The sequence below is a fragment of the Ischnura elegans genome, chromosome 3 (genome assembly GCF_921293095.1).
Source record: "Ischnura elegans chromosome 3, ioIscEleg1.1, whole genome shotgun sequence".
Taxonomy (NCBI): domain Eukaryota; kingdom Metazoa; phylum Arthropoda; class Insecta; order Odonata; family Coenagrionidae; genus Ischnura; species Ischnura elegans.
In genome coordinates, this window is record NC_060248.1 from 112,288,190 (window position 1) to 112,307,319 (window position 19,130).

At 39.1% G+C, this 19,130-nt stretch overlaps 1 protein-coding gene across 1 annotated transcript in view; it reads left to right on the top strand.

Moving 5' to 3' along the window:
- The window catches only part of LOC124156371 (agrin), a 192,713-nt gene that overhangs the window by 161,792 nt on the left and 11,791 nt on the right, over positions 1-19,130 (top strand). Inside the window, exons 2-3 of the mRNA XM_046530899.1 lie at positions 8,326-8,439; positions 14,226-14,376. Coding sequence (XP_046386855.1) covers positions 8,326-8,439; positions 14,226-14,376 — 265 coding nt within the window. The remainder of the gene's footprint in view (positions 1-8,325; positions 8,440-14,225; positions 14,377-19,130) is intronic.

Genomic DNA, 19,130 nt, shown 5'->3' on the forward strand with positions numbered 1-19,130 from the left:
ATATCATTTTGGTGTCCATTCATTTATTCCTTTTATTTATATCTCGCCTTTGCGATAAGATACCGGCATCAGCTATAAAAAAATTATCTAATTATAATTTCTGACCAAATATTATTAGGGATGCATCAAATGTGGTGGCGGGGATACATCAAATGTGATATATGAGGTGCCATCTAATATTCGGAGATGAATCTGGCTGAATTGTTCTTTTTTTTGTAAAATTTCACTGGAAACAGGAATAATTATTAAGCCAAAACAGTTCTTTTTACTTGGTGGTCAAGAGGCGCATTCATTAGATATTAAAATCTTGGTAGTATCAATAAGTTTTTTCTTGCTGAGAGGCTAGCGCTCTTAGATGTACCTTTCAAATTACGGGCTTAAGGGCATCCATGCCTGTCCGAGTCCGAGTGCTGACATGTATATCGCTACTCTCTCCTTCTCATCTTACGAGATCGTGCCTTGGCCATTCAAGGTCGTGTATCGAAGTTTCTGAGGATCATTCACCTTTACAGCAGAAAAAACGGGTAATATACGCGATGGATTGTGCTTTATATCGTTATTTGGCGTTTTTTTTAGTATAAGAAATACATAAAACTGAAAAAGTTTTGCAAATATATTTTTCCTGCTATACATACAGCAAAACCTGGTCGCGCGTATTGAAAAAAGTTTTAATTGAATATTTTTAACCCAAAATTCACCCTCTCTATAGATTCTTACCCTTTCTTCACTGAATAAACTTTGACAAATTATCAACAATTTTTCAACGTGTTTTTATTGTAAGAATTAAATAAATCCTTAATCAATATTTTGGTTAAGTACTTTTTAGAAGTAGATTTTTATCTGGCTCTCTAATATAGTTTATTAGTATTGAATTTTACTTCATTGGTGTATTAATGTATCTGGTATTCAAAGAAATGGGTGACTTTATTTAGTTATCTATTAATTCTTCATATTTCTGCCACATCATTAAGCCAAGATCCCATTATTACTCATTTCCATATTATCACAATGAAGGTCTACCTTTCCAGAATTGTGAGGTGTTCCATTGTCCCACGAGGAGATTTATTGCGATGCCTTTCATTTTGGCTATCTATCGTTGATAACGATGAAGCGCGTCGCTGAAGTGCATGTGACTATTCTCTCCCATCTTACGAGATATTGCCTTAGAGGCTAAAAAAATCTAAGTGATATTTTCACCTGCTTCAGTCATTTGTTACACATCATTTTGGCTATTCATGCTCAAGAAATATGCATCAGCTCAATTATTAACTATTTGGAAAAATACTATGTTTCACGTTTGTTCCTGAAGCTGTCTTTACCCCAGTGCACTTAATGTTAGTGTTTCCGATGATTGCTTCGGTTGGTAATAGTTTAATTATTCGAAAGGTAAATTTAGTCTTTTATGGATGTTGCAATTGTGCTATTTTCTATGTGTGTGCCAATACAGTGGTGATCCTGCGTGGAGGGAGCTAACGAAGCGGTTGAAAGGACCAAGTTATCTAGGGAGGAGGGATCATAATTATAAGATTAAGGCCCCAAGGCAGCAGACAGATAGACTAAAATTTTCCTTCCTACATCGGGGGATAGAGGAGCCATTTCCAACTCACGCCTCTATATTTACCAAAAGGATAGATAAAATTGAATCTTGAGGGCTTTGTAATTGTATATTTTTTAAATTTGGTGTTTCTTGTCTTTTCTTTGGTTTTAGTATATTATTGTGTAAAAATGGATTTTGAGGCAATGTAAATGTAGATATGTATTGTATTTTTGCTGATTTGGTGCTATGCATACGGGGACATGTATTGTTTAAAAATGGTTTTTTTGAGGGCTTTTTAAAAATTTTGTGGTATTAAGTATTTTGTTTTGCATTTTGGTTTATGTATATTATTGTGTAATAACTTTATGTTACCACCCGACTTTCATGGTCGACTTGTAACCAATTATTTAATAATAATAATATACATTTTTTCGGCCAAAAATTCTAAGAATGCGGTCGTATAATGAGTATGAATTGTTCGATTGACTACTTCTCCACAAATCGTAAAAAATAAATGTGTGATTTTATCATCAAATGATATTGCATATTTCTACATAAGTGCATATAACTATTTGTGCTTATCTGTTATCCTGATCTACCTATTACTTCACTAAATGTTTCTCATAGTACCTAGGATATATCCGCCTCTCTAATACTATTCAGATGATTTAGTATGTTTGTTCTCCATATTTAAGCATGTGAAATCCATGATCGCATTAGAAGCCTAGCCGGGAAAATGCCTCAAGCTTTTCCCAATTATATAATAATCGCCTTTCAGCGTCTGTATTCGAGATACCTGAATTATATTACAAACAGCTCATTAGAAGGAACTCATGCTTTCAAGAGGATAGCTACCGCTTGGTGTGTACCTATAAATTCAATTAGTTGCTTGTTCTTGTTTTTACCCCAACTCTCAGTCTATGGCCATGAAGTTCTTCTTTTGCCTTTTTGTGCTAAGTGTTTAAAAATTCCTCAAGGCGTCTGTCCTCATGCTTGGATGAATCTCAATTAGATATCGTGCTAACCGCATCATCGCTCGAGGTTGAACTCGAAGTTTCTTATTCTTCTCTCTCGCCAAAGCTTCAAAGCCTATAGATACCTTTCATAGAAAATGTAAAAGTGGAGCTAATTCTTCCATAGAACCCACGTTTTCCTTTTGTAAAAGCGTTTGTTTTGTCAAAATGCCAATTAGAGGATAGCTCGTGATGTACATAACATCCCAGTATGCTTATCTGTCAACTCATCACGGGTGCATATTATAGAAAAATAATTTATTGCTTTTTAAATTGGGATTATTTTCATCGGAAGTTATCTTTAATGTGAATTAGTAAAATAATCACAGATAAACTTAAATTTGGTCTAACAGCGGCAAATCTTAATGGTTGCTATTCAACTCTTTTATTTTTTGCGGGAGAAGGTATATTTTACTGACCCGTTGTGTTGCCTATTTCGATTATCATAATAAAATTTACTGTTAAAATCTAACAATATGATATATACCTGAGGACGGTGCATAACAGTTCATTACATATTCGCACGGGATCCTTATGTAAGCTTCCGAATAGACCGAGTCTTTCGGGTTTTAAGCAGCATCGCCAACCATGAATAAAAGGGTGTCAAATCCAGAAAACCTACGTTTTATGTACCATTTTGGTTCACTTTTCTTGCTAAGCAAACTTTAATCAGTCAAATTCTAAATTTTTCCACGTCTCGGTTGAAATATGTGATCATAGAGTTTTCCCCAGTATTAACTACCTCAAATTGTTTTCCTATAAACCATCTTTTTTCCAATTACCAGACAATAAAATTCTGTGCTGGTCGAAATACATGGAAGTTTCTATTGCTTAGGTTTCTGTTCATAAGATGGTTAAAGTTTTTATCTTAGAAAGTTTTTTCTACTGGATAGTTAACTCATAAACCCCTTTTTTCATTCAGAAGCGATGCAATGAAAGCAACGGGTGCGGACCATTAGCTGTGATGAATGAGATCACGAGCTCATCCCAGTAAATTTTGGCTTTGAAGACGGAAATGGCGGTAATAAAACGCCCATTTGCGTTAAAAACTCACTCAAGGCTGTGATTTTCTCCACTGGGTTTGACTCATATTTTGTCGATGACGGCCATATCCTTCAAGAGCGGTCAAGTGATGCATTCCCTCTGATACGACAGCAAGTCATGTTTACTGACATGAGGGTAGTTTTTGGCTGGAGAGGATACCAATCAAGACTTCACTGCCGCCGTCAAGTCAATTATTTTCGCTACCGATTCGCATTTCTTCGAGGGACGACCTCGTTAAGTCACAGCAATGCCCATCACTGCTCATCCGTTGTACTAGTTACGGCAATTCTGGCGAAAGCTGCCCTCCGTTTCAAATTCTTTCCCACGACCACCAAAATGAAGATATCATGTCGTTAAAAGCGATAAAACCTCTGCAGACAAGTAATACGGCCACGGTATGAGTCTTAATATCAGGTATTTTGGCTCCCAGAAAAAAATGAGGGTTAGCTCTTAAATAAACGTTCATTTCTAAATAAAAAGTTCTCCACGGCAAGATTTTATTCCATAATAGTTGAAGTGAGTTTGTAGTAAGGCATGGAAGACAAAAAAGGGCAACCAAGAGTTAAGAGTTTTCTGGGGTATGATATGTAAGTTGATTTCTAACCTTCGCTAGCCTTCTTCATCAAGTTATGTGATTTTTTTCACCCCTCACCAGGAGCCATCAACTGTTGTGAATCGCCAGAATTGTATCATAAATGAAGTAGATACGTATTACATTATGGAATACGTGGTTTTCATCCATTAAAAATAATTTGTGCGATATCATAGTTCATAGGATACTCTGGTGCCTAAGAAAAAGGTGATGTTTATAAAAAATGGCGAACTTTCAAATTAATACGCGCTGCGAGGAATTCCTTCACGAGACAAAAAATTCAATTGTTTTAAAAATAACCAGCCATATGTAGCCTGTATCGTAAATAGGTGTTCGTTCATCATTTCTCACACTAAAAAACTGCATGATTTTCCGATGAAATTTAAATATTGTTGCTCCTTTTACGAGTTGAATGGGAGATTCTCAAAATGACTCATCACTAACCAGTTATAAATATCTAAAATCTTTATAATTAAAAATTATGTTAACTCTAAGTGCTGGATCATTGTATGAATGTATGAAAATATATGCTCGACTTGGACGAAATAAATTTCTGAGGATGTAAAGGTTATGAATTTTATGTATACTAATGAATCGCCTTTGTTAGTGGCAGCAATAGTCAAGAATGGTTCAGATTTTTAAAATTTTAGGTGCAGTCAATTAGTACTGAACTTAAAATTGTGTGGTTGTCTATTGGTGAGGTACGATCAAACGAGCGTATTTTGAAATTTTGATTAGATTACTTCATTGCTCGATGTAGCTCCTTAACCTGTGGATTCACCCCAATCCTCTGGGGAAAGATTTCAATGGTTGACCGGCAGATTCGGTCATTGGAATCACCCGCGTAAGTTCGAAGTGTCGTCACTCGGGGCGAGATGGGTTCGTTAGCGGGGAGAAATTTCCCTCGCGGCTTCTCCTCTTCCATCCAGCGACGCTCTCAAATGGAAATCACCTTCTCGTCTCGATCGAGGAGTGAGGTCGCCCCATTCCCCCTTTAATTACTCGCCGCGAGGTCCGACCCTCCCATTATCGAGTGCATGTGGAACACTGGGCCAGCACTGGTGGCCGCCACAACAACAACATGTTCCATCCGCGTGTCACACGCTCCCAATTCGTATCTCACCCTCCTCCATTCGGAGATGATGTTCGTCGACCTCCCTTTTGATCTCTGCAGCTTCCTGGTCGCCGATTTCACCGTGGAAATGTCTTAGTCACCGCCCGACCAGCACGCCCTGCTCCTAAGACCCTTCCGAAACCCGCGCGTCTGCTGTCCCGAGTGGAAGTCGTCCCTGATTCTCCTCACCCGATTAATCAACTTCATCAGCGTGCATAATGTTCTCGTTTTCAGCGGCGGCTAGGTATACTTCGTGCGTTCCGCAAGGGGCTCCTTTTGCTCACACCCAGGCACTTAACTTGGAACTTAATGGAACTTAAAAGATGAGATGGAAAAATATGTGTTTTCGTTTCTCTATCCCATTTACCGTCTGCCATTTTCTCGATTTTACAAATCATATCACTTGAGCGATGGCTTTATCCATATCAATTAGTGTTTACACTCCATTATTCGCTTACAGAACTCCCTGCCTCCAGCATTCTTTGGACATTCACTTGATTTAAAAACAATATGAATTGTGCATTCAGATTAAGTTAGACGTGTACCAAAATATATCTACGAAAAGTGTGAAAACGGAAGGAAAAGTATCGAAGTGTATAGCCATCATAGTGGAAAAAGTGTTGTGCTGAATTTTTCTATAAGAAATGCGATATTTTTGTGCTAAGGGCAGCCTTTTGAAACAATCAAATGCTGTTTTCACTCATAATTTGTGGCTGAGGATATCTTGTGTAGTGGTTGTAATTTTTTTAAATACTTACGTTACAATTCGTGTATGATCGTCACGTAAAGGAGCTGAAAGAGTGAAAGACTCGTGGTGTCGGTGAGCGAACATACCAACAGCACCAAAGATTATAGGAGATTTCACTGCGAATGAGATAATCATCTTGTGGGACGCCTAAAATTTCATGGCCTGAAACCTTGAAATTTGAGGGCATTTTAAATGACGGAAATTATTATTTTAAGTATTTTGCTAGTTCATATGCACGGAAAAAAATGTTGAGACAGTATCGTACGTTCCGGTTTCGGGAGACCTCCCTGAATCAGGTCACCCGTCCGGTATCCTTCTTTTTGCGTTTGTTTATTTCCAAGGGCGGTGGCCCGACGAGGAATGAAAAAAATGCCCTCCACCGATAATTTATTGAAGCGTTTGTACGCCCGAAGCTCGCTTCATCCGTCATCTGCGCAGATTTATAAGTTATTTGATGTATTTTTTTCACTTCTCTGTCCAACGCGATTCAGATGTCTTTTGGATTTACGCTCAGTCAAAATTGTAACCAAAGGATTGCCAATCCCGAGATTTGGAATTTATGCTATCAGAAGGTTTTTTACCAGAGTCTTACACTTTATTTCGAAGCAACATGAATATTATATTTACAAATTTTACAAAGGCTATAAATTATAAAACTCTTTGGAAATGATGTCATATACATTCATATTCAGTCTTTACTCATACTGATTACCTGGTAAGATCACATTACATCAATTAATTCTACTTTTAACAGTGCAATCAATATTAAAATTACTTAATGTATTTGGCTGTTATATTTTAGGTGTGTCTTCTTTCCATGAAGACTATGCTTAATCGATTAATACACTTGAGTTGATAGGGAAAGATTCCCGCTCTGCGTAGATAAAAAGAGGAATTCGTAGAATACCTACTTGTATTTCTCTCTTGCATGCGCTAAAATCCAAAGCGAGTCCAGGAGCAATGCAGAGAATCGCTGAGATCACTATCGAAAATATACTGTAAGCTAGGTAATGCTTAAGATACATTATTTTCTAGGGAATAAATGATGGACATGACTACATTTGTTTCTAATGGTGTGTTTTTCTTTTACCTTAGTCATTACGCATCCTGCTGGGAAATTTTGATGTGATGATTGAATATTCCAAATTACCGACTGCAGTCAGAGAAATTTTCTCCTGTGACCATTTCTCTGAATGCTTTTACGTGATTGATTGATTGATTGCGGCGATATAATGGACTACTGCCGGATAAATTATCCATCATTAGCCTGAAAATTGTCCTACTTGTTTACCATTCGCCCGTAATTGGCATACGAACTTAAAATTCACGAACGCGTATTTTGCTATTTTATTTCCCCGCCACGGCTGATTTACGGCTCCAAAAAACAGTTTCGAAAGCGGCGTCGTCGTTAATGACTGATTGCACTCAAGACTCTTCCAATACAGCTGTACTCTAAACTTCACTCTTTATTTTTTTAACCGTCTGTTCCTAAGTGCTTCGTTCCGTTTCTTTTCTTGGTTGTAGTCCATTATTTATCCCACTTAGTCCCTACCAGATGAACACGTCCAGTTGAAAATATATGAACCTAGCTCAAGGGATAAGAAGACATAACCGTTTACCACTACTCATAGGTATATTTTCTGTAATTTAATATGCATTACTAATAAAAAAATTAATAATTGATAAGGTAACAATTAATATTAATGGAGAGAATTGAATATAGAAAAAATGAAAAGCATGACATTTTAATGTTAACCTTAAATTCAGGGTCCCTCTACGAAATACGCAACTTGCACTTCAATGAATCATTTCTGTGGCAATGAGGAGAAATAAATTATTACGAAAACAAAGAAAATACGAAGGAGAAACGGAAAAACAGCGAAAAATTTCTGTTGCAATGAGTCCACGGTATCACTTTCCTACCGTGTAAGATCTAATGGTGATTAGAAATTCTTCCAGGGACAGGTTATTTATGCCCACGACCACGGAAAGTGCAGAATGTACTTGGAGAACATTGATCGCTGTACTCTTCCCAAAGATACCGCATGATGCGAAATAAATTTCTCGTGACCCTCTGCGGCTTTTTCATCCTGGTGAGAGGAAATTGATGAGACATAGATCATTCCATTGATGGAGATGGAGTCCGAACCTAGAGCCCTATAAACCTGCTCCATTCTCATTCGCATCCACCCTAGGGGCCTTATTGGCCATTTCATCCCGCCTCACAATGCTTCTTTTACTAATACCATCCCTTCCTTCTCTCTTCCATTTCCGCAGACGGTGCCTGCCCCAGATCTTGCCCCCAAGGAGCTGAGGAAGAACCGGTATGCGGCACGGACGGCTACATTTACGCATCCCAATGCGAGCTGAAGAAGAAGACATGCGGAAAAGGTGAGCGAAAAGAAGTTTCCTCGAAAGGGATTGCCGTCTTCTTATCTCGTGTCCCTCACTCTCCTTTGAGGATGCGCACGGCATGGAAAAGGACACGGCCAGCAGCGGTACCATCAACCCGTGTTCTCTTCCCCTTCTTCCTTCCCTCCCCATTTCCGTCCACCTTTCCTTTTTCGTCTCTTTCTTCCCGCTCGTCCTGACCCCATTCCCTCGTGCCTCCATCCCTCCTTCGTCATTTCCGTATCGCTCGTCCAATCTGATATTTTCATGCTAATCAAATTTCTCCATTTAATTACTCTCATGTATTTGCAATGTGGCGCTTTTATGTCGCCATAGCTGGTGTTCCACTTTTGGAAATAAGTTAGTATCTTAGGCCTTCTGTCAGTTGGTAATTGCTCAAGCTTTTTTTACTATACGCATCATCCTTAAAGAAGCTAAATGAACCCATTGCTTATCATTTTCCACGATTTCACGCCTAAAACTAGCCTCTTTGTCTTTAATAATTTTTTTTTTAACCCTTTTACTTGAAAAATTTGTATTCGATGATCCTCAACCTTTTTATCGCATACCTTTGAATTTTTGGGACCCTGAGTCCAAGTCATATGCTATCGTGGCTCGAGCTCTTCGAGGATTTAGAGTAAGATGCTCCTTGAGCTCAAACCTCTATTTTGTTTGACTTTTTGCCTTTATGTCAACGTATTTTCAAGTTTTTATTTGTAGGAAAATAAATTTGAGCTTCTAATTGGTAAAAAAAAGTTGCAGAAAAGTCGCGAATCAAGAGTATTTTCCCATTCCCAATTATCAAAGGTACATCTTAATTAATTTTCCTCATTGATGAATTTGTGTTCATATTTCATCCTATTGTATATTATACCCTATCCGTATCGCTCACTTAAGTAATCAATTAACATTAAAAATAAGAACTTTGTGCTTTCTTTTTTAAATGTTAATTATGAATCGCTTTCACCAAGTTACGCCTCAAACAATCAATTTTATCAAGTAATCAATGTCAATCAAATCTTTATTCTTTCATATCCTCCATGAAATGAATTTTACCAATTTTTGAGAAGCATTTATTGGCGTTTTTCTTTATCTTATTATCGGTTGCTAAAGGAAGATAGCGAAAAAATGAGCGACTCTTTCTGCGATTGTTATTCTATCTTCTTAGTCAAGCTGTGGCTAACCCTATGCAGCTAAGACCGGAATGTTTGCCCGGAAGATGTTTCTAAATTTTGTCAAGACTGAAGTTTCGGCTCGAACATTAATGTGGACGGTTTTTTTTCAGAGAAATATCCATCCCCTTTGTGAGTGCTTTTGGTTGTTAACTGGTGATCTCTTTAATTGTAGTGTTACCCTCATTTTGAGTGCTACATCCCGTGGAGAGTGGGAATATTAGCAAGCCTAGTTACTTTTTTTAATGGGCCGAATACTGCTGTCCTAATCAAGCTATCCTACTATCTCATAGAGCTCACTCATCTCTGATTAATTCTACATCTGAACGATCTCCACGAGATTTTCTTTTTTATCTTTCTGTCCTCTCATGCTGACCTCATTTTCTCGCGTTAAAATCCCAATTTCTGTGTCACACATTAATTTATATCATTCTCGCCTCCCATTCTTCTTCGCTGATATGTGTATCTCCAACGTGAGAGAAATCTAATCGCAATCATTGGGCGGAGATCTTAATCACCGAACGTGACTAGTCCCTTCTTTCCCTTAAGGGGTTCTTTTCCTCCCATCCAACCCGCTTCTCTTCCTTCTCCTCTCAGAGTGCCTTCGTAACAAAAGAAGAGCGTGACGCATCCCTCCAATCAAATGAGGTGCGAATGCCTGTGGCTGAGGTCGAATCTGCCCGCTCTCCCTTTGTACTTGGTCCACCGACCATCCTCAATAACTCACTTGGAAAATTAAGATGTAATCCGTTCCCCTGTAATTACCAAACGCCGTGGATCTTCCCCTTGGTTTTAGTATGGACTGTATTCCATTTCTTTTTCTCCAGGTTCAAATCGTTTTATTCAAGTCATCCCACTAAATTTTTTTCTTAATATCCACTACCTTTGCTGACTTTCTGCATCAGCTGTGGCATTGTAAGCGCGTACATTTTGAGGTATACTCGATCCGAATGCTACATAGAATGAGTTTTGTTCGGCTTTATTTATTCGTGGTATTCCCTTCGTATGTTGCTAACATTCCATCTATGGTTTACCATATTTGCGCTGTAAGGAGAAATTTATGCCAGCTGGGAGCTCACTCCTCCAGCGTGTATGTGCACTTGTTTTCTGGTGACATCTTTTGAGCGGGTAACGTTATGTGACATTTTCTCACAATGGCTGTGGGTTGGAGATAACAAAGTCCCATTAGAATTTCGGAGTTCCAGGGAGTCTTTTTCCGGCATTCCTCAAAGTAGCAGCCAAAATGAGGATAGCACTACAATTAAAGAGATCATTAGTTAACAACCAATAACATCCTCCCAAGGGAAGAATATTGCTCTGAAAAAAACAATCAACAATAGGATTCGAACCCAAGCTTTAGTGTTGGAAACGAGATTCATTTCCTGTTATAGTCGTTGAACACTGGCTTAAAGGACTATACTTCGTTAATACTTATCAATTAACCATGAGAATTTATAATTCCAATAGTATCTACTATATTTATACCACTGCTGATGTATAAAAATGTCAATAAAATTATTTTTTATTGTAAATGTGGGAAGAATATCATCATACTCAGTATCCACCCTTGAACCCTGACTTTTGGATACGCGACAGACCTGGGTAGACTAGATAAATAGTTGCATCGAAAATTTCCGTTTTATTTCCTACAAATAAAACGGAAAAAATTTCCCAAAAATTCCTAGTAAAATCGAAAATGGAAGGATAATTTTCATTAGATCAAACGTGAGGGAGAGAAAGATGATCGACTTGCCGCTAATACGTTTCTCCGTTGCAGTAGTTCTTAAAATGGCCGCAGCACTCTAGGACATCTTCTAATCTTGCCAGTACAATTATTTCGAGTACACATTTGAGGAAAATGATTTCAGCCTGTTCGCATATTTCGTTCCAATCTTATTATTAATGAAATGAAAGAGTTTTTTTTATAAATAAGATAATTTCGATATTCGTTCATTTTTAATTTCTCTTCACATAGGCGTTTCTTTGGAGTCTTTGACCGACCTTGGCTTTGATTAGCAACCAGGATATCAAGGACCTAATTCTATTCGATTTCATTCGGTAGGACAATGAAAAAACATCGCCTTTCGCAGTGCCCCGCGAGAAGGTTACCCATGCTCATTTCGAGGCTTTGGTAGACCGGAAAATTTCCATTGATGGCTGGGACCAGTTTGAGCTCCGTCTGGTGTCGATAAAAAAAAACTTCAGTTTCCGCCGTAGGCATTCGATGACACGCTTGACGAGATTTACGTCTTTTTGAAGTCCGTAAATAATCCCGAGGCAGAATTCTCTTGCCCTCAGCCCTGCACAATCATTTCATTTTTTTGCGGAATCGTTTTGTGGTTCTGCCTTCCCTTAAACTGCCCACTAAATATGACAAGCTCCGTTTCTCGGATTTACGTCGGGCTGTCCTATTCTCAGCCTTTAGTTTCCTGTTTATTCCTTATATTCCATCTCTCTTTTATGATTTTTTCCACATCCCTAGATATTTTAAATGCTAGGCTTCCCATTAGATGTATGATCTTAGGTTTTCCCGGCGTATCAGGTGCAGAAAAGTTTCTCGGGTTTTCCACCGGTTGATGTTGGTCATGTCTCCCGACGTTTCGAGCAGCGACTTGCTTATCATCCTCATGGGATTTGGCAGGATCCCCTGAGGATGATCAGCAAGTCACTGCTCGAAACGTCGGGACATGAACAACATCAACCGGTGGAAAACCCGAGAAACTTTTCTTCGCATTAGATATTTTTGCGCCATATCGGCGTATTCGCACTTATCCTCGTAGTATGTTCGATAATTTAATTACATAACCTGCCTTATTATTCATTTCAAGATAGTTTAGTCTTAGATATTTCTTCATTTACTTAGATCATTAGAAATCTCTAGAATAAATATTTTTGATAGAAGATTGAGAATTTTGAAAGTCATTGAAGGAAACGTGTACAAAGATCCCATAGCATTATCCATGTCCTAAGTGTGTTGCCAAAGCGATGCTATCAATTCTCAAGGGTTGTATACTTAGTTCTCTATTGCTTTTTTCCTTCTTCAATGTATTGAAAAATCTTTATATGCTAAAACTATAGCGAACTATCTTTTTAATGCGAATCATGTAGGCAAATCCTTCCATACCCTATTGAGTAACTACTTTCGCTCAAATAAATAATGGTAATCATATATACAAGAATATGACAAAATTTAATTATATAAGGATGAGCACTTGTAATGCTAGTTTTTTGCAATTCGTCAATTTGCTCTTTGTTGTTATTCGCGCGGCGATGCATGGAGAACAAAATGTGAAGTTCCTCTCCGAACCAAGCAACTATTTTCCTCATTAATATGTCTCACCAGACAGTGATGGATTCCCGTCTGAGTAAGACTACGTGATCATCAGCCCATGCCTCCTTAAGATATTGGTCATTGTATTTAAATTCAGAATCGCTGCATATTGTTATGCTTTGCATTCCAATGAAATAATAATGAGTCACTTCGTAATGGCTTCTAAATGGAAAAACTATATTTCAAATTAGAAGGTAGTTTCTTTTTTACATTGTGAATTACGTGGTCTGACGGGTCTAGCTATCAGTTTTCTAGTGAATAACTTCGGCCTTTTCACCATCCTTGGAAACCCAAAATGTTAAATGCTCATTAAAAGGAAGACACGGAATATCAATGACATTTTCATATCCGTTCATCCCGTTATTTAAGTCTCTGATGGTTTTTTCGGCTTTTTCTATGGCCTCTTAAAATTTTCCAGGTAACTATAGAAGGCAGCTTAGACAGCAGCAGGTATTTTTTAGTTTTTTCTTCCACGTAATTGATAAATTTCGACATCTCTATTCTTTATCTCTGATCATGCTTGCGTTAAAGCCCCTGATGATTATTTTTTGACACTTTCTATCTTAACATTTTTATTTCCTGGCATGTAAGTCATCAGTAATAATGAGCAGATCAAGATCGTTGTTTTGGGTGAAGGGCGGTTCATTACCTTCTATGGTAGTATGCAATACCTCTCAGCGGTAATACATCTGAGGCTTTTATACAATTTTTAAAACACGTGGCCTTTAGATAGCCTATCATTTTTAAACATTTTTCGTTAAGCTTGTGAAGTACAAAATTTTATCGGGGAGTCATGTAAAAATTACCATCTTTTAAATTTTTACTGAAAGTATAGCCGCCCATTCCTCCTTAAGCCGCCACTGCCTGTGATTTTTATGAAAAAATTTCGCTAAGCTTATGAAATACATAATTTTATTAGGCTGCCACTTAAACTTTTCAGTCAGATATTTTTCTCCATGTTAATTAAAAGTATTATTTTTGCTATTTAACCTTAATTATTAACACTTTGCTAAAATGACTGGCACATGTTTTGCGAAGTAAATTTTATAGGCTATATCCTTAATCATGGGCAAGAATGCGCATTGGGAGGTTAAAATACCCTTAAAGTCATGTCATTTTAATGGACACTCTGACTGAAAGGGGATTACCAACTTTTAAATTTTTACAGACATTACAACGGCCCATCCCCCCTTAATCCGCCACTATCTGTGATAATGGCAGTTGGTTTTTTTACCGAACTCGAGAAATTTCAACGACTGTATGTGTCACATTTGTCCTTGCAGGCATTAAGGTCTCCTCGGACCCGGCCAAATGCTCGCGTTCCTTGGGCGACTCCCAGTGCAGACACCGCTGCGGCAAGGAGAACGACCCCGTCTGCGGCACGGACGGAAGGACTTACCTCAACCGATGCATGCTTCAGGTGGAGATCTGCCGGTGAGTTGCTCTCAGCGACCCGTCTCTCCGGGAACTCTCCATTCAGAGTTATCGGAGAGGAATCGCCTGAGACGTTTTAAGGTTCGATCGTCTACCCAATTTGGACGGCTGTGTCACTGGTGACCCGAGAGGAAGTTCTTGGCGCTCGTTGAAATTGGGCTATTTTGTCCCGACCTCCTTTCCACCTTGTGCACCCAAACCTGCGCCAAGCGTCGATCGAAGTCGCTGATGAGGATTTGCCAATCATGCCTGTAGAATCTACAGGCAGATGACCTGGCTGGATCTGTTTTCTCTTTTTCACTTCTTGTACTACCTCCTTTTGACATAATACCACTGAATACTGTCGTGGATGAGTAAATTTTTTTCCTATTATTTGATGACGATATTATATTCTGACAGCCCAAACTTTAACGCACGCAATTCCCAAGCCATGCTTTCACATCCCAATGCCATCTCACCCAGTTATTTTACCTCCTTTCTTTTCATCTGCCAAAGATAACGAATCTAAGTAGAAATAGGCTTTTTCGGTTCGAGAGTTGAGAATTTTGGTGTGTCCGTCAGAAACTTTGTTTGGATTTTGTGCCACGAAAATTATATACCAATGCGTTTCTTTGTTTTTACACCTTTTTAAATTTCCTTAAATTGCCGACGGCTTAAAAGTTATGGCCAATACTTTTAAACACAGTTTAAACAAAATCTTTACTAATTTTATTCTTGATGGGAGAGTCTCTTTGCCCTCCTACTCACGCCGCTGTCCACCCATCGAGATAGATTTACATCCAACTCGTTGGTCATTTTAATTTTTTTAAAGTATTTCTCGGACCCTGCTTTCGCTTCTTTTGTAATGTGGTAAACATAATTTCTCCCTATCATTAATGCTCCTTCCAACGCTCTCATTTCTAAATCACACCTGTTACTTCGGAAGGTGTTGACCTAGAGAACAGAGAAGGTAGGTTGCTAATGATCAGGGCCTAGTTTAGAATGAAGATGTTCCAGACGCATCATTTCCTGGGGCTAAACGTAATTAGCCGAGAATCGATAGGCGGTACTAGAGGGCGCCCTGTGTCCTACTAAAAATAGTGATTCTTAGACCGGTTGATGTGTCAGTCACGGAGGAGTTCTCCTATTCTCACCTAATGAGCCAATCCTCATGCTGATGACTTTTTTGCATAATTCTCGTGGATATTCTTTTGATGGCTCCGACATGGTTGATTAGCATCTCCCATTTTAGCATATTCCGTTTCACACTCCTCCACTTTCTTCCGATACGCTTCCTCGTGGATATTAAGGATGATTACTCATATACAGGTACATATGTAGACTTTTACATGGAATTTGGCTCTAAAAACTTAGGTTGAATCATTTTATGCATACCGGTTTGTATATTTTATATATCTCTCATCTTTTTCAGCTTAATACTGTGGTAAATTTGCCTTTATCGCGGCGCTAAGTACAGCTTTGGTGTAAATATTAGTTAAAATTCAAATTTCGCGAAAGAGTGATCTAAGAATGGTTAGCGCTCTCTTTCGCGATGATTTGCATTTTTTGCATTCTGATGAACTATAACTTTGCTTCACTGCAATTACCCCGTTATTGATTGTCATCATCACGCTGGTCGATGTCGGTCATGCTGGTGACCATAATTAACAATAAGTCTTCTTGCCTAATTATTTGTGTTCCCTGTAATTTGGATTCCCTTAAAATATCATTTATAAATAAATCTCGTTTCCGAATTTAGAAAAAGACCTTGGCTACCTCTATTTATAATATCGGCACATTATGAAATGAATACTTTATTGGTATTTGGAGGAGGTAACCGACAGCTTAGGTCATTTGCGTCACGAGGAAAGGGTTGGTAGGGAAGGATGGAGAGAAACCAGCTGTCGGCGTTAGCCTGCTCTTAACGAAAGGCGCCAGGAGGACCACGGCTTTACGTCCCACCCGACAGACGGAGTGTTGCACTTGAAATGTCCTCCACATAGCATTCAAGCAGGGATCGGGCAGTCTCTGAAAATTTTCTGCCACCGTCGGGATTTGAACTCGAGTCATCGGGGTGAGAAGCCAACACTCTGGCCATCACACCAACCTGAACCCCATACTTCATTGGATTTCAATAAGAGAATGGAAGTAATATGTGGACGGATTTTCATGATGGAATACGAGAAATTTTATCCTTATTTTTAATTACTGAAGTAAAATTGAAAATACGAAATTTCAATTTGATTTTTTGCCTAAATTTTACGTGGGACGGAATTAATAATAATTTTATTCAGCTAATTTTCATTAAAATATTTCCCGCGCTTGCTTCTGATTGCAGTATCAAGTGATAATAGAGTGTGAAGCTACCCCTCTTCCTAGCTACCAAAAATGTCAAGCCAGAAAACTAGGCCGAATACTGCGAAACACGTCAAGGCAGGTAATGGATCGACTGGACACCCAGAGTGTTTGGCTTCGCGACAACAAGTTTTGAACAATGAGCCCGCGCAGAACAGTGACCGCTTCCTTATGGACTTCCCCACCCCAAACACTTTCGTGACCCTCCCTGCCCACACGTCACGATTCTGCCGTCCTCTCATTCGCCGCGCGTGCTGCTCATGACCGCTGACACACGCCGAGGGCGTCATCCGCATTTTGTCGGCGGCGACTTCGCGAAAGCTGGAGTGTGGGATTGACGAACAAAGACGGTCAATCGAAGGGAAGGGTCACCCTCAACGCTGCCATCGTCGATGACTGCTACTGGGCCGGGCCTGCACGTAATCATTGACCAGTCCCTGTGGGTGTGTCTGGCAGGGTGCGTTACGAATCACGCATAATGTGCGTCGGTGCCCATCAGGCCGTTCCGAATCGAGCATCATTGCGGCCCCGCATCGAACACATTTCGTGGTTCGGGAGGCATCAGCAATTAATGATGCCGTCGATGATAAGGCAAGTAAGGGCGCCACATTTGAAATTGTGACGGAGTATTTGGCTTTGGTATGAGGTGATTATACGAATCTGTTGTGCTCCTACGAAAGGAGTTCAAATAATTATGCATTCATGATGATAGTAATTAGTCCTTGAAATAATTATTAGTAATCATCCCATCTGAAAATGGCCATTCGGACTAGCGGAATTTAGCATAGGGTGGTCATACGACTCTTTTGAGCTCCTGCGGTCGTAGGAAAGAGTTGAAAGAATTATGGCACTTAATTATGGTAGTTAGTATTTGAAATAACTATAAAAATCTCCTAAGGAAAATGAAGGAAGTAAATGTCCAATGCGTTGAAGTCAGAATGTAAGTAATAACCTGTTTACCCCCCAATAATTTTCATTGGTGGCATAAATGCAATATCTGGTCGATATTTTTATACTCTTTGAAACTCAAGCGTGGTTACTTCAGCTATCATTTTGCTTCTGTAAACTAAATTGTATAAATTCTCGATACAATAACCTCTTATTGTGAATAAATTAAAGTAATTGCCTCTTATTATGAAATTTTTATAACATAATATCCACTTCAAAATTAACATATAAAACTTTTTTCACGGAAATAAAAGAATTGTGTAATCTTGACGGAATCTCGCTGGTCTATCATTTGAAGGCTCGCAAGAAATTAGTTGCTATTTTGGCAAACGTTCAGTTTAGTTTAATTTAAATGCCGCAACAAAAGCTGTCAAAACGATTGGACAAAGCGCGATTCGAAACACACCCTGGAAGGGTGCTGTACGTGCTGGAGGAGGATTTGGCGCCAGTTCATACCGTATCCGCCTCCTACGGACCTCTTTTACACCCGGATAATTCGGATCAGGTAGAATCCACTACACTCACCGTAGTGATTTGTTATTCTCAACGTTGAGCTGATGGCTACGTGGCCTTGACTTCTCGAGAAAATGTCCTTGGGTGTTCTCTGCCTTGAATGTTGTATGTCTTTCAGCCAGGACCGTTTTCTTCGATAAACAGGCACGATAGAAACGACTCTTGCGAACTCATAGATGAGTTCGCTGATCTCCTTTTGCTCTCCGGATGAACTTTTGATTCCGTAAAGACAGTGGCGTTGCCAGGAATTTAGTTCGGGGGGGGGGGGGGTCCAAAATCAGAGGGGGAAATTTTTGAAAAACAGGGTAAGTACTTTTTTAACCAATTTTAACTCTTTTCATAATCGAAAAATCTTCAATTTTCAAAGAAATCTTCTGTAAATTCATGAATTTTCAAAATGTTGTCTTCTTTCATGCAGCAAAGTAATTGTCTTTTCATATTTCTGGGGGGTGGGTCCAGACCGGTCTAGGGGGGTCTAGACCGGTCGGGTCTTGCTGAGTCTTAACGATATTTTTAACCAAACTCAGAAGCATGCATTGAACAAGATCTGAAACTACTCTCCCTCGCCAATTCACTGACTTATCCCGGTAGCTCATTCTTAGTTAAAAACTGACTAATGAAAAAAGATTATGAGTATTAAAGAGTACCTACCAGGCTGTCTGGCGGAGGGGCAGGAAAAGAGGCACTTTTCTTGGGCCCCCGCAGTTGCTGGGCATAGGAGGGGGACCTAGTATTTTTCTCAGAATAAGGTTGGGAAGGGATGAGGAATCGAGGTCTGAATATCCTATTACCCCAAGAGTCTCAGGAGGGGGAGAGGAGGGATTTGGTCCACCCCGGTCCAATAAGGGCTTCCCTTTGGGCCTGCAATGTGTGCTGTGTTTCCGATGTAAGATAAGAGAGTTCACTCATCAAATAAACTGTGGTGGACATAAAGTGATGGTGTTGTGAGGGGGTTGGTA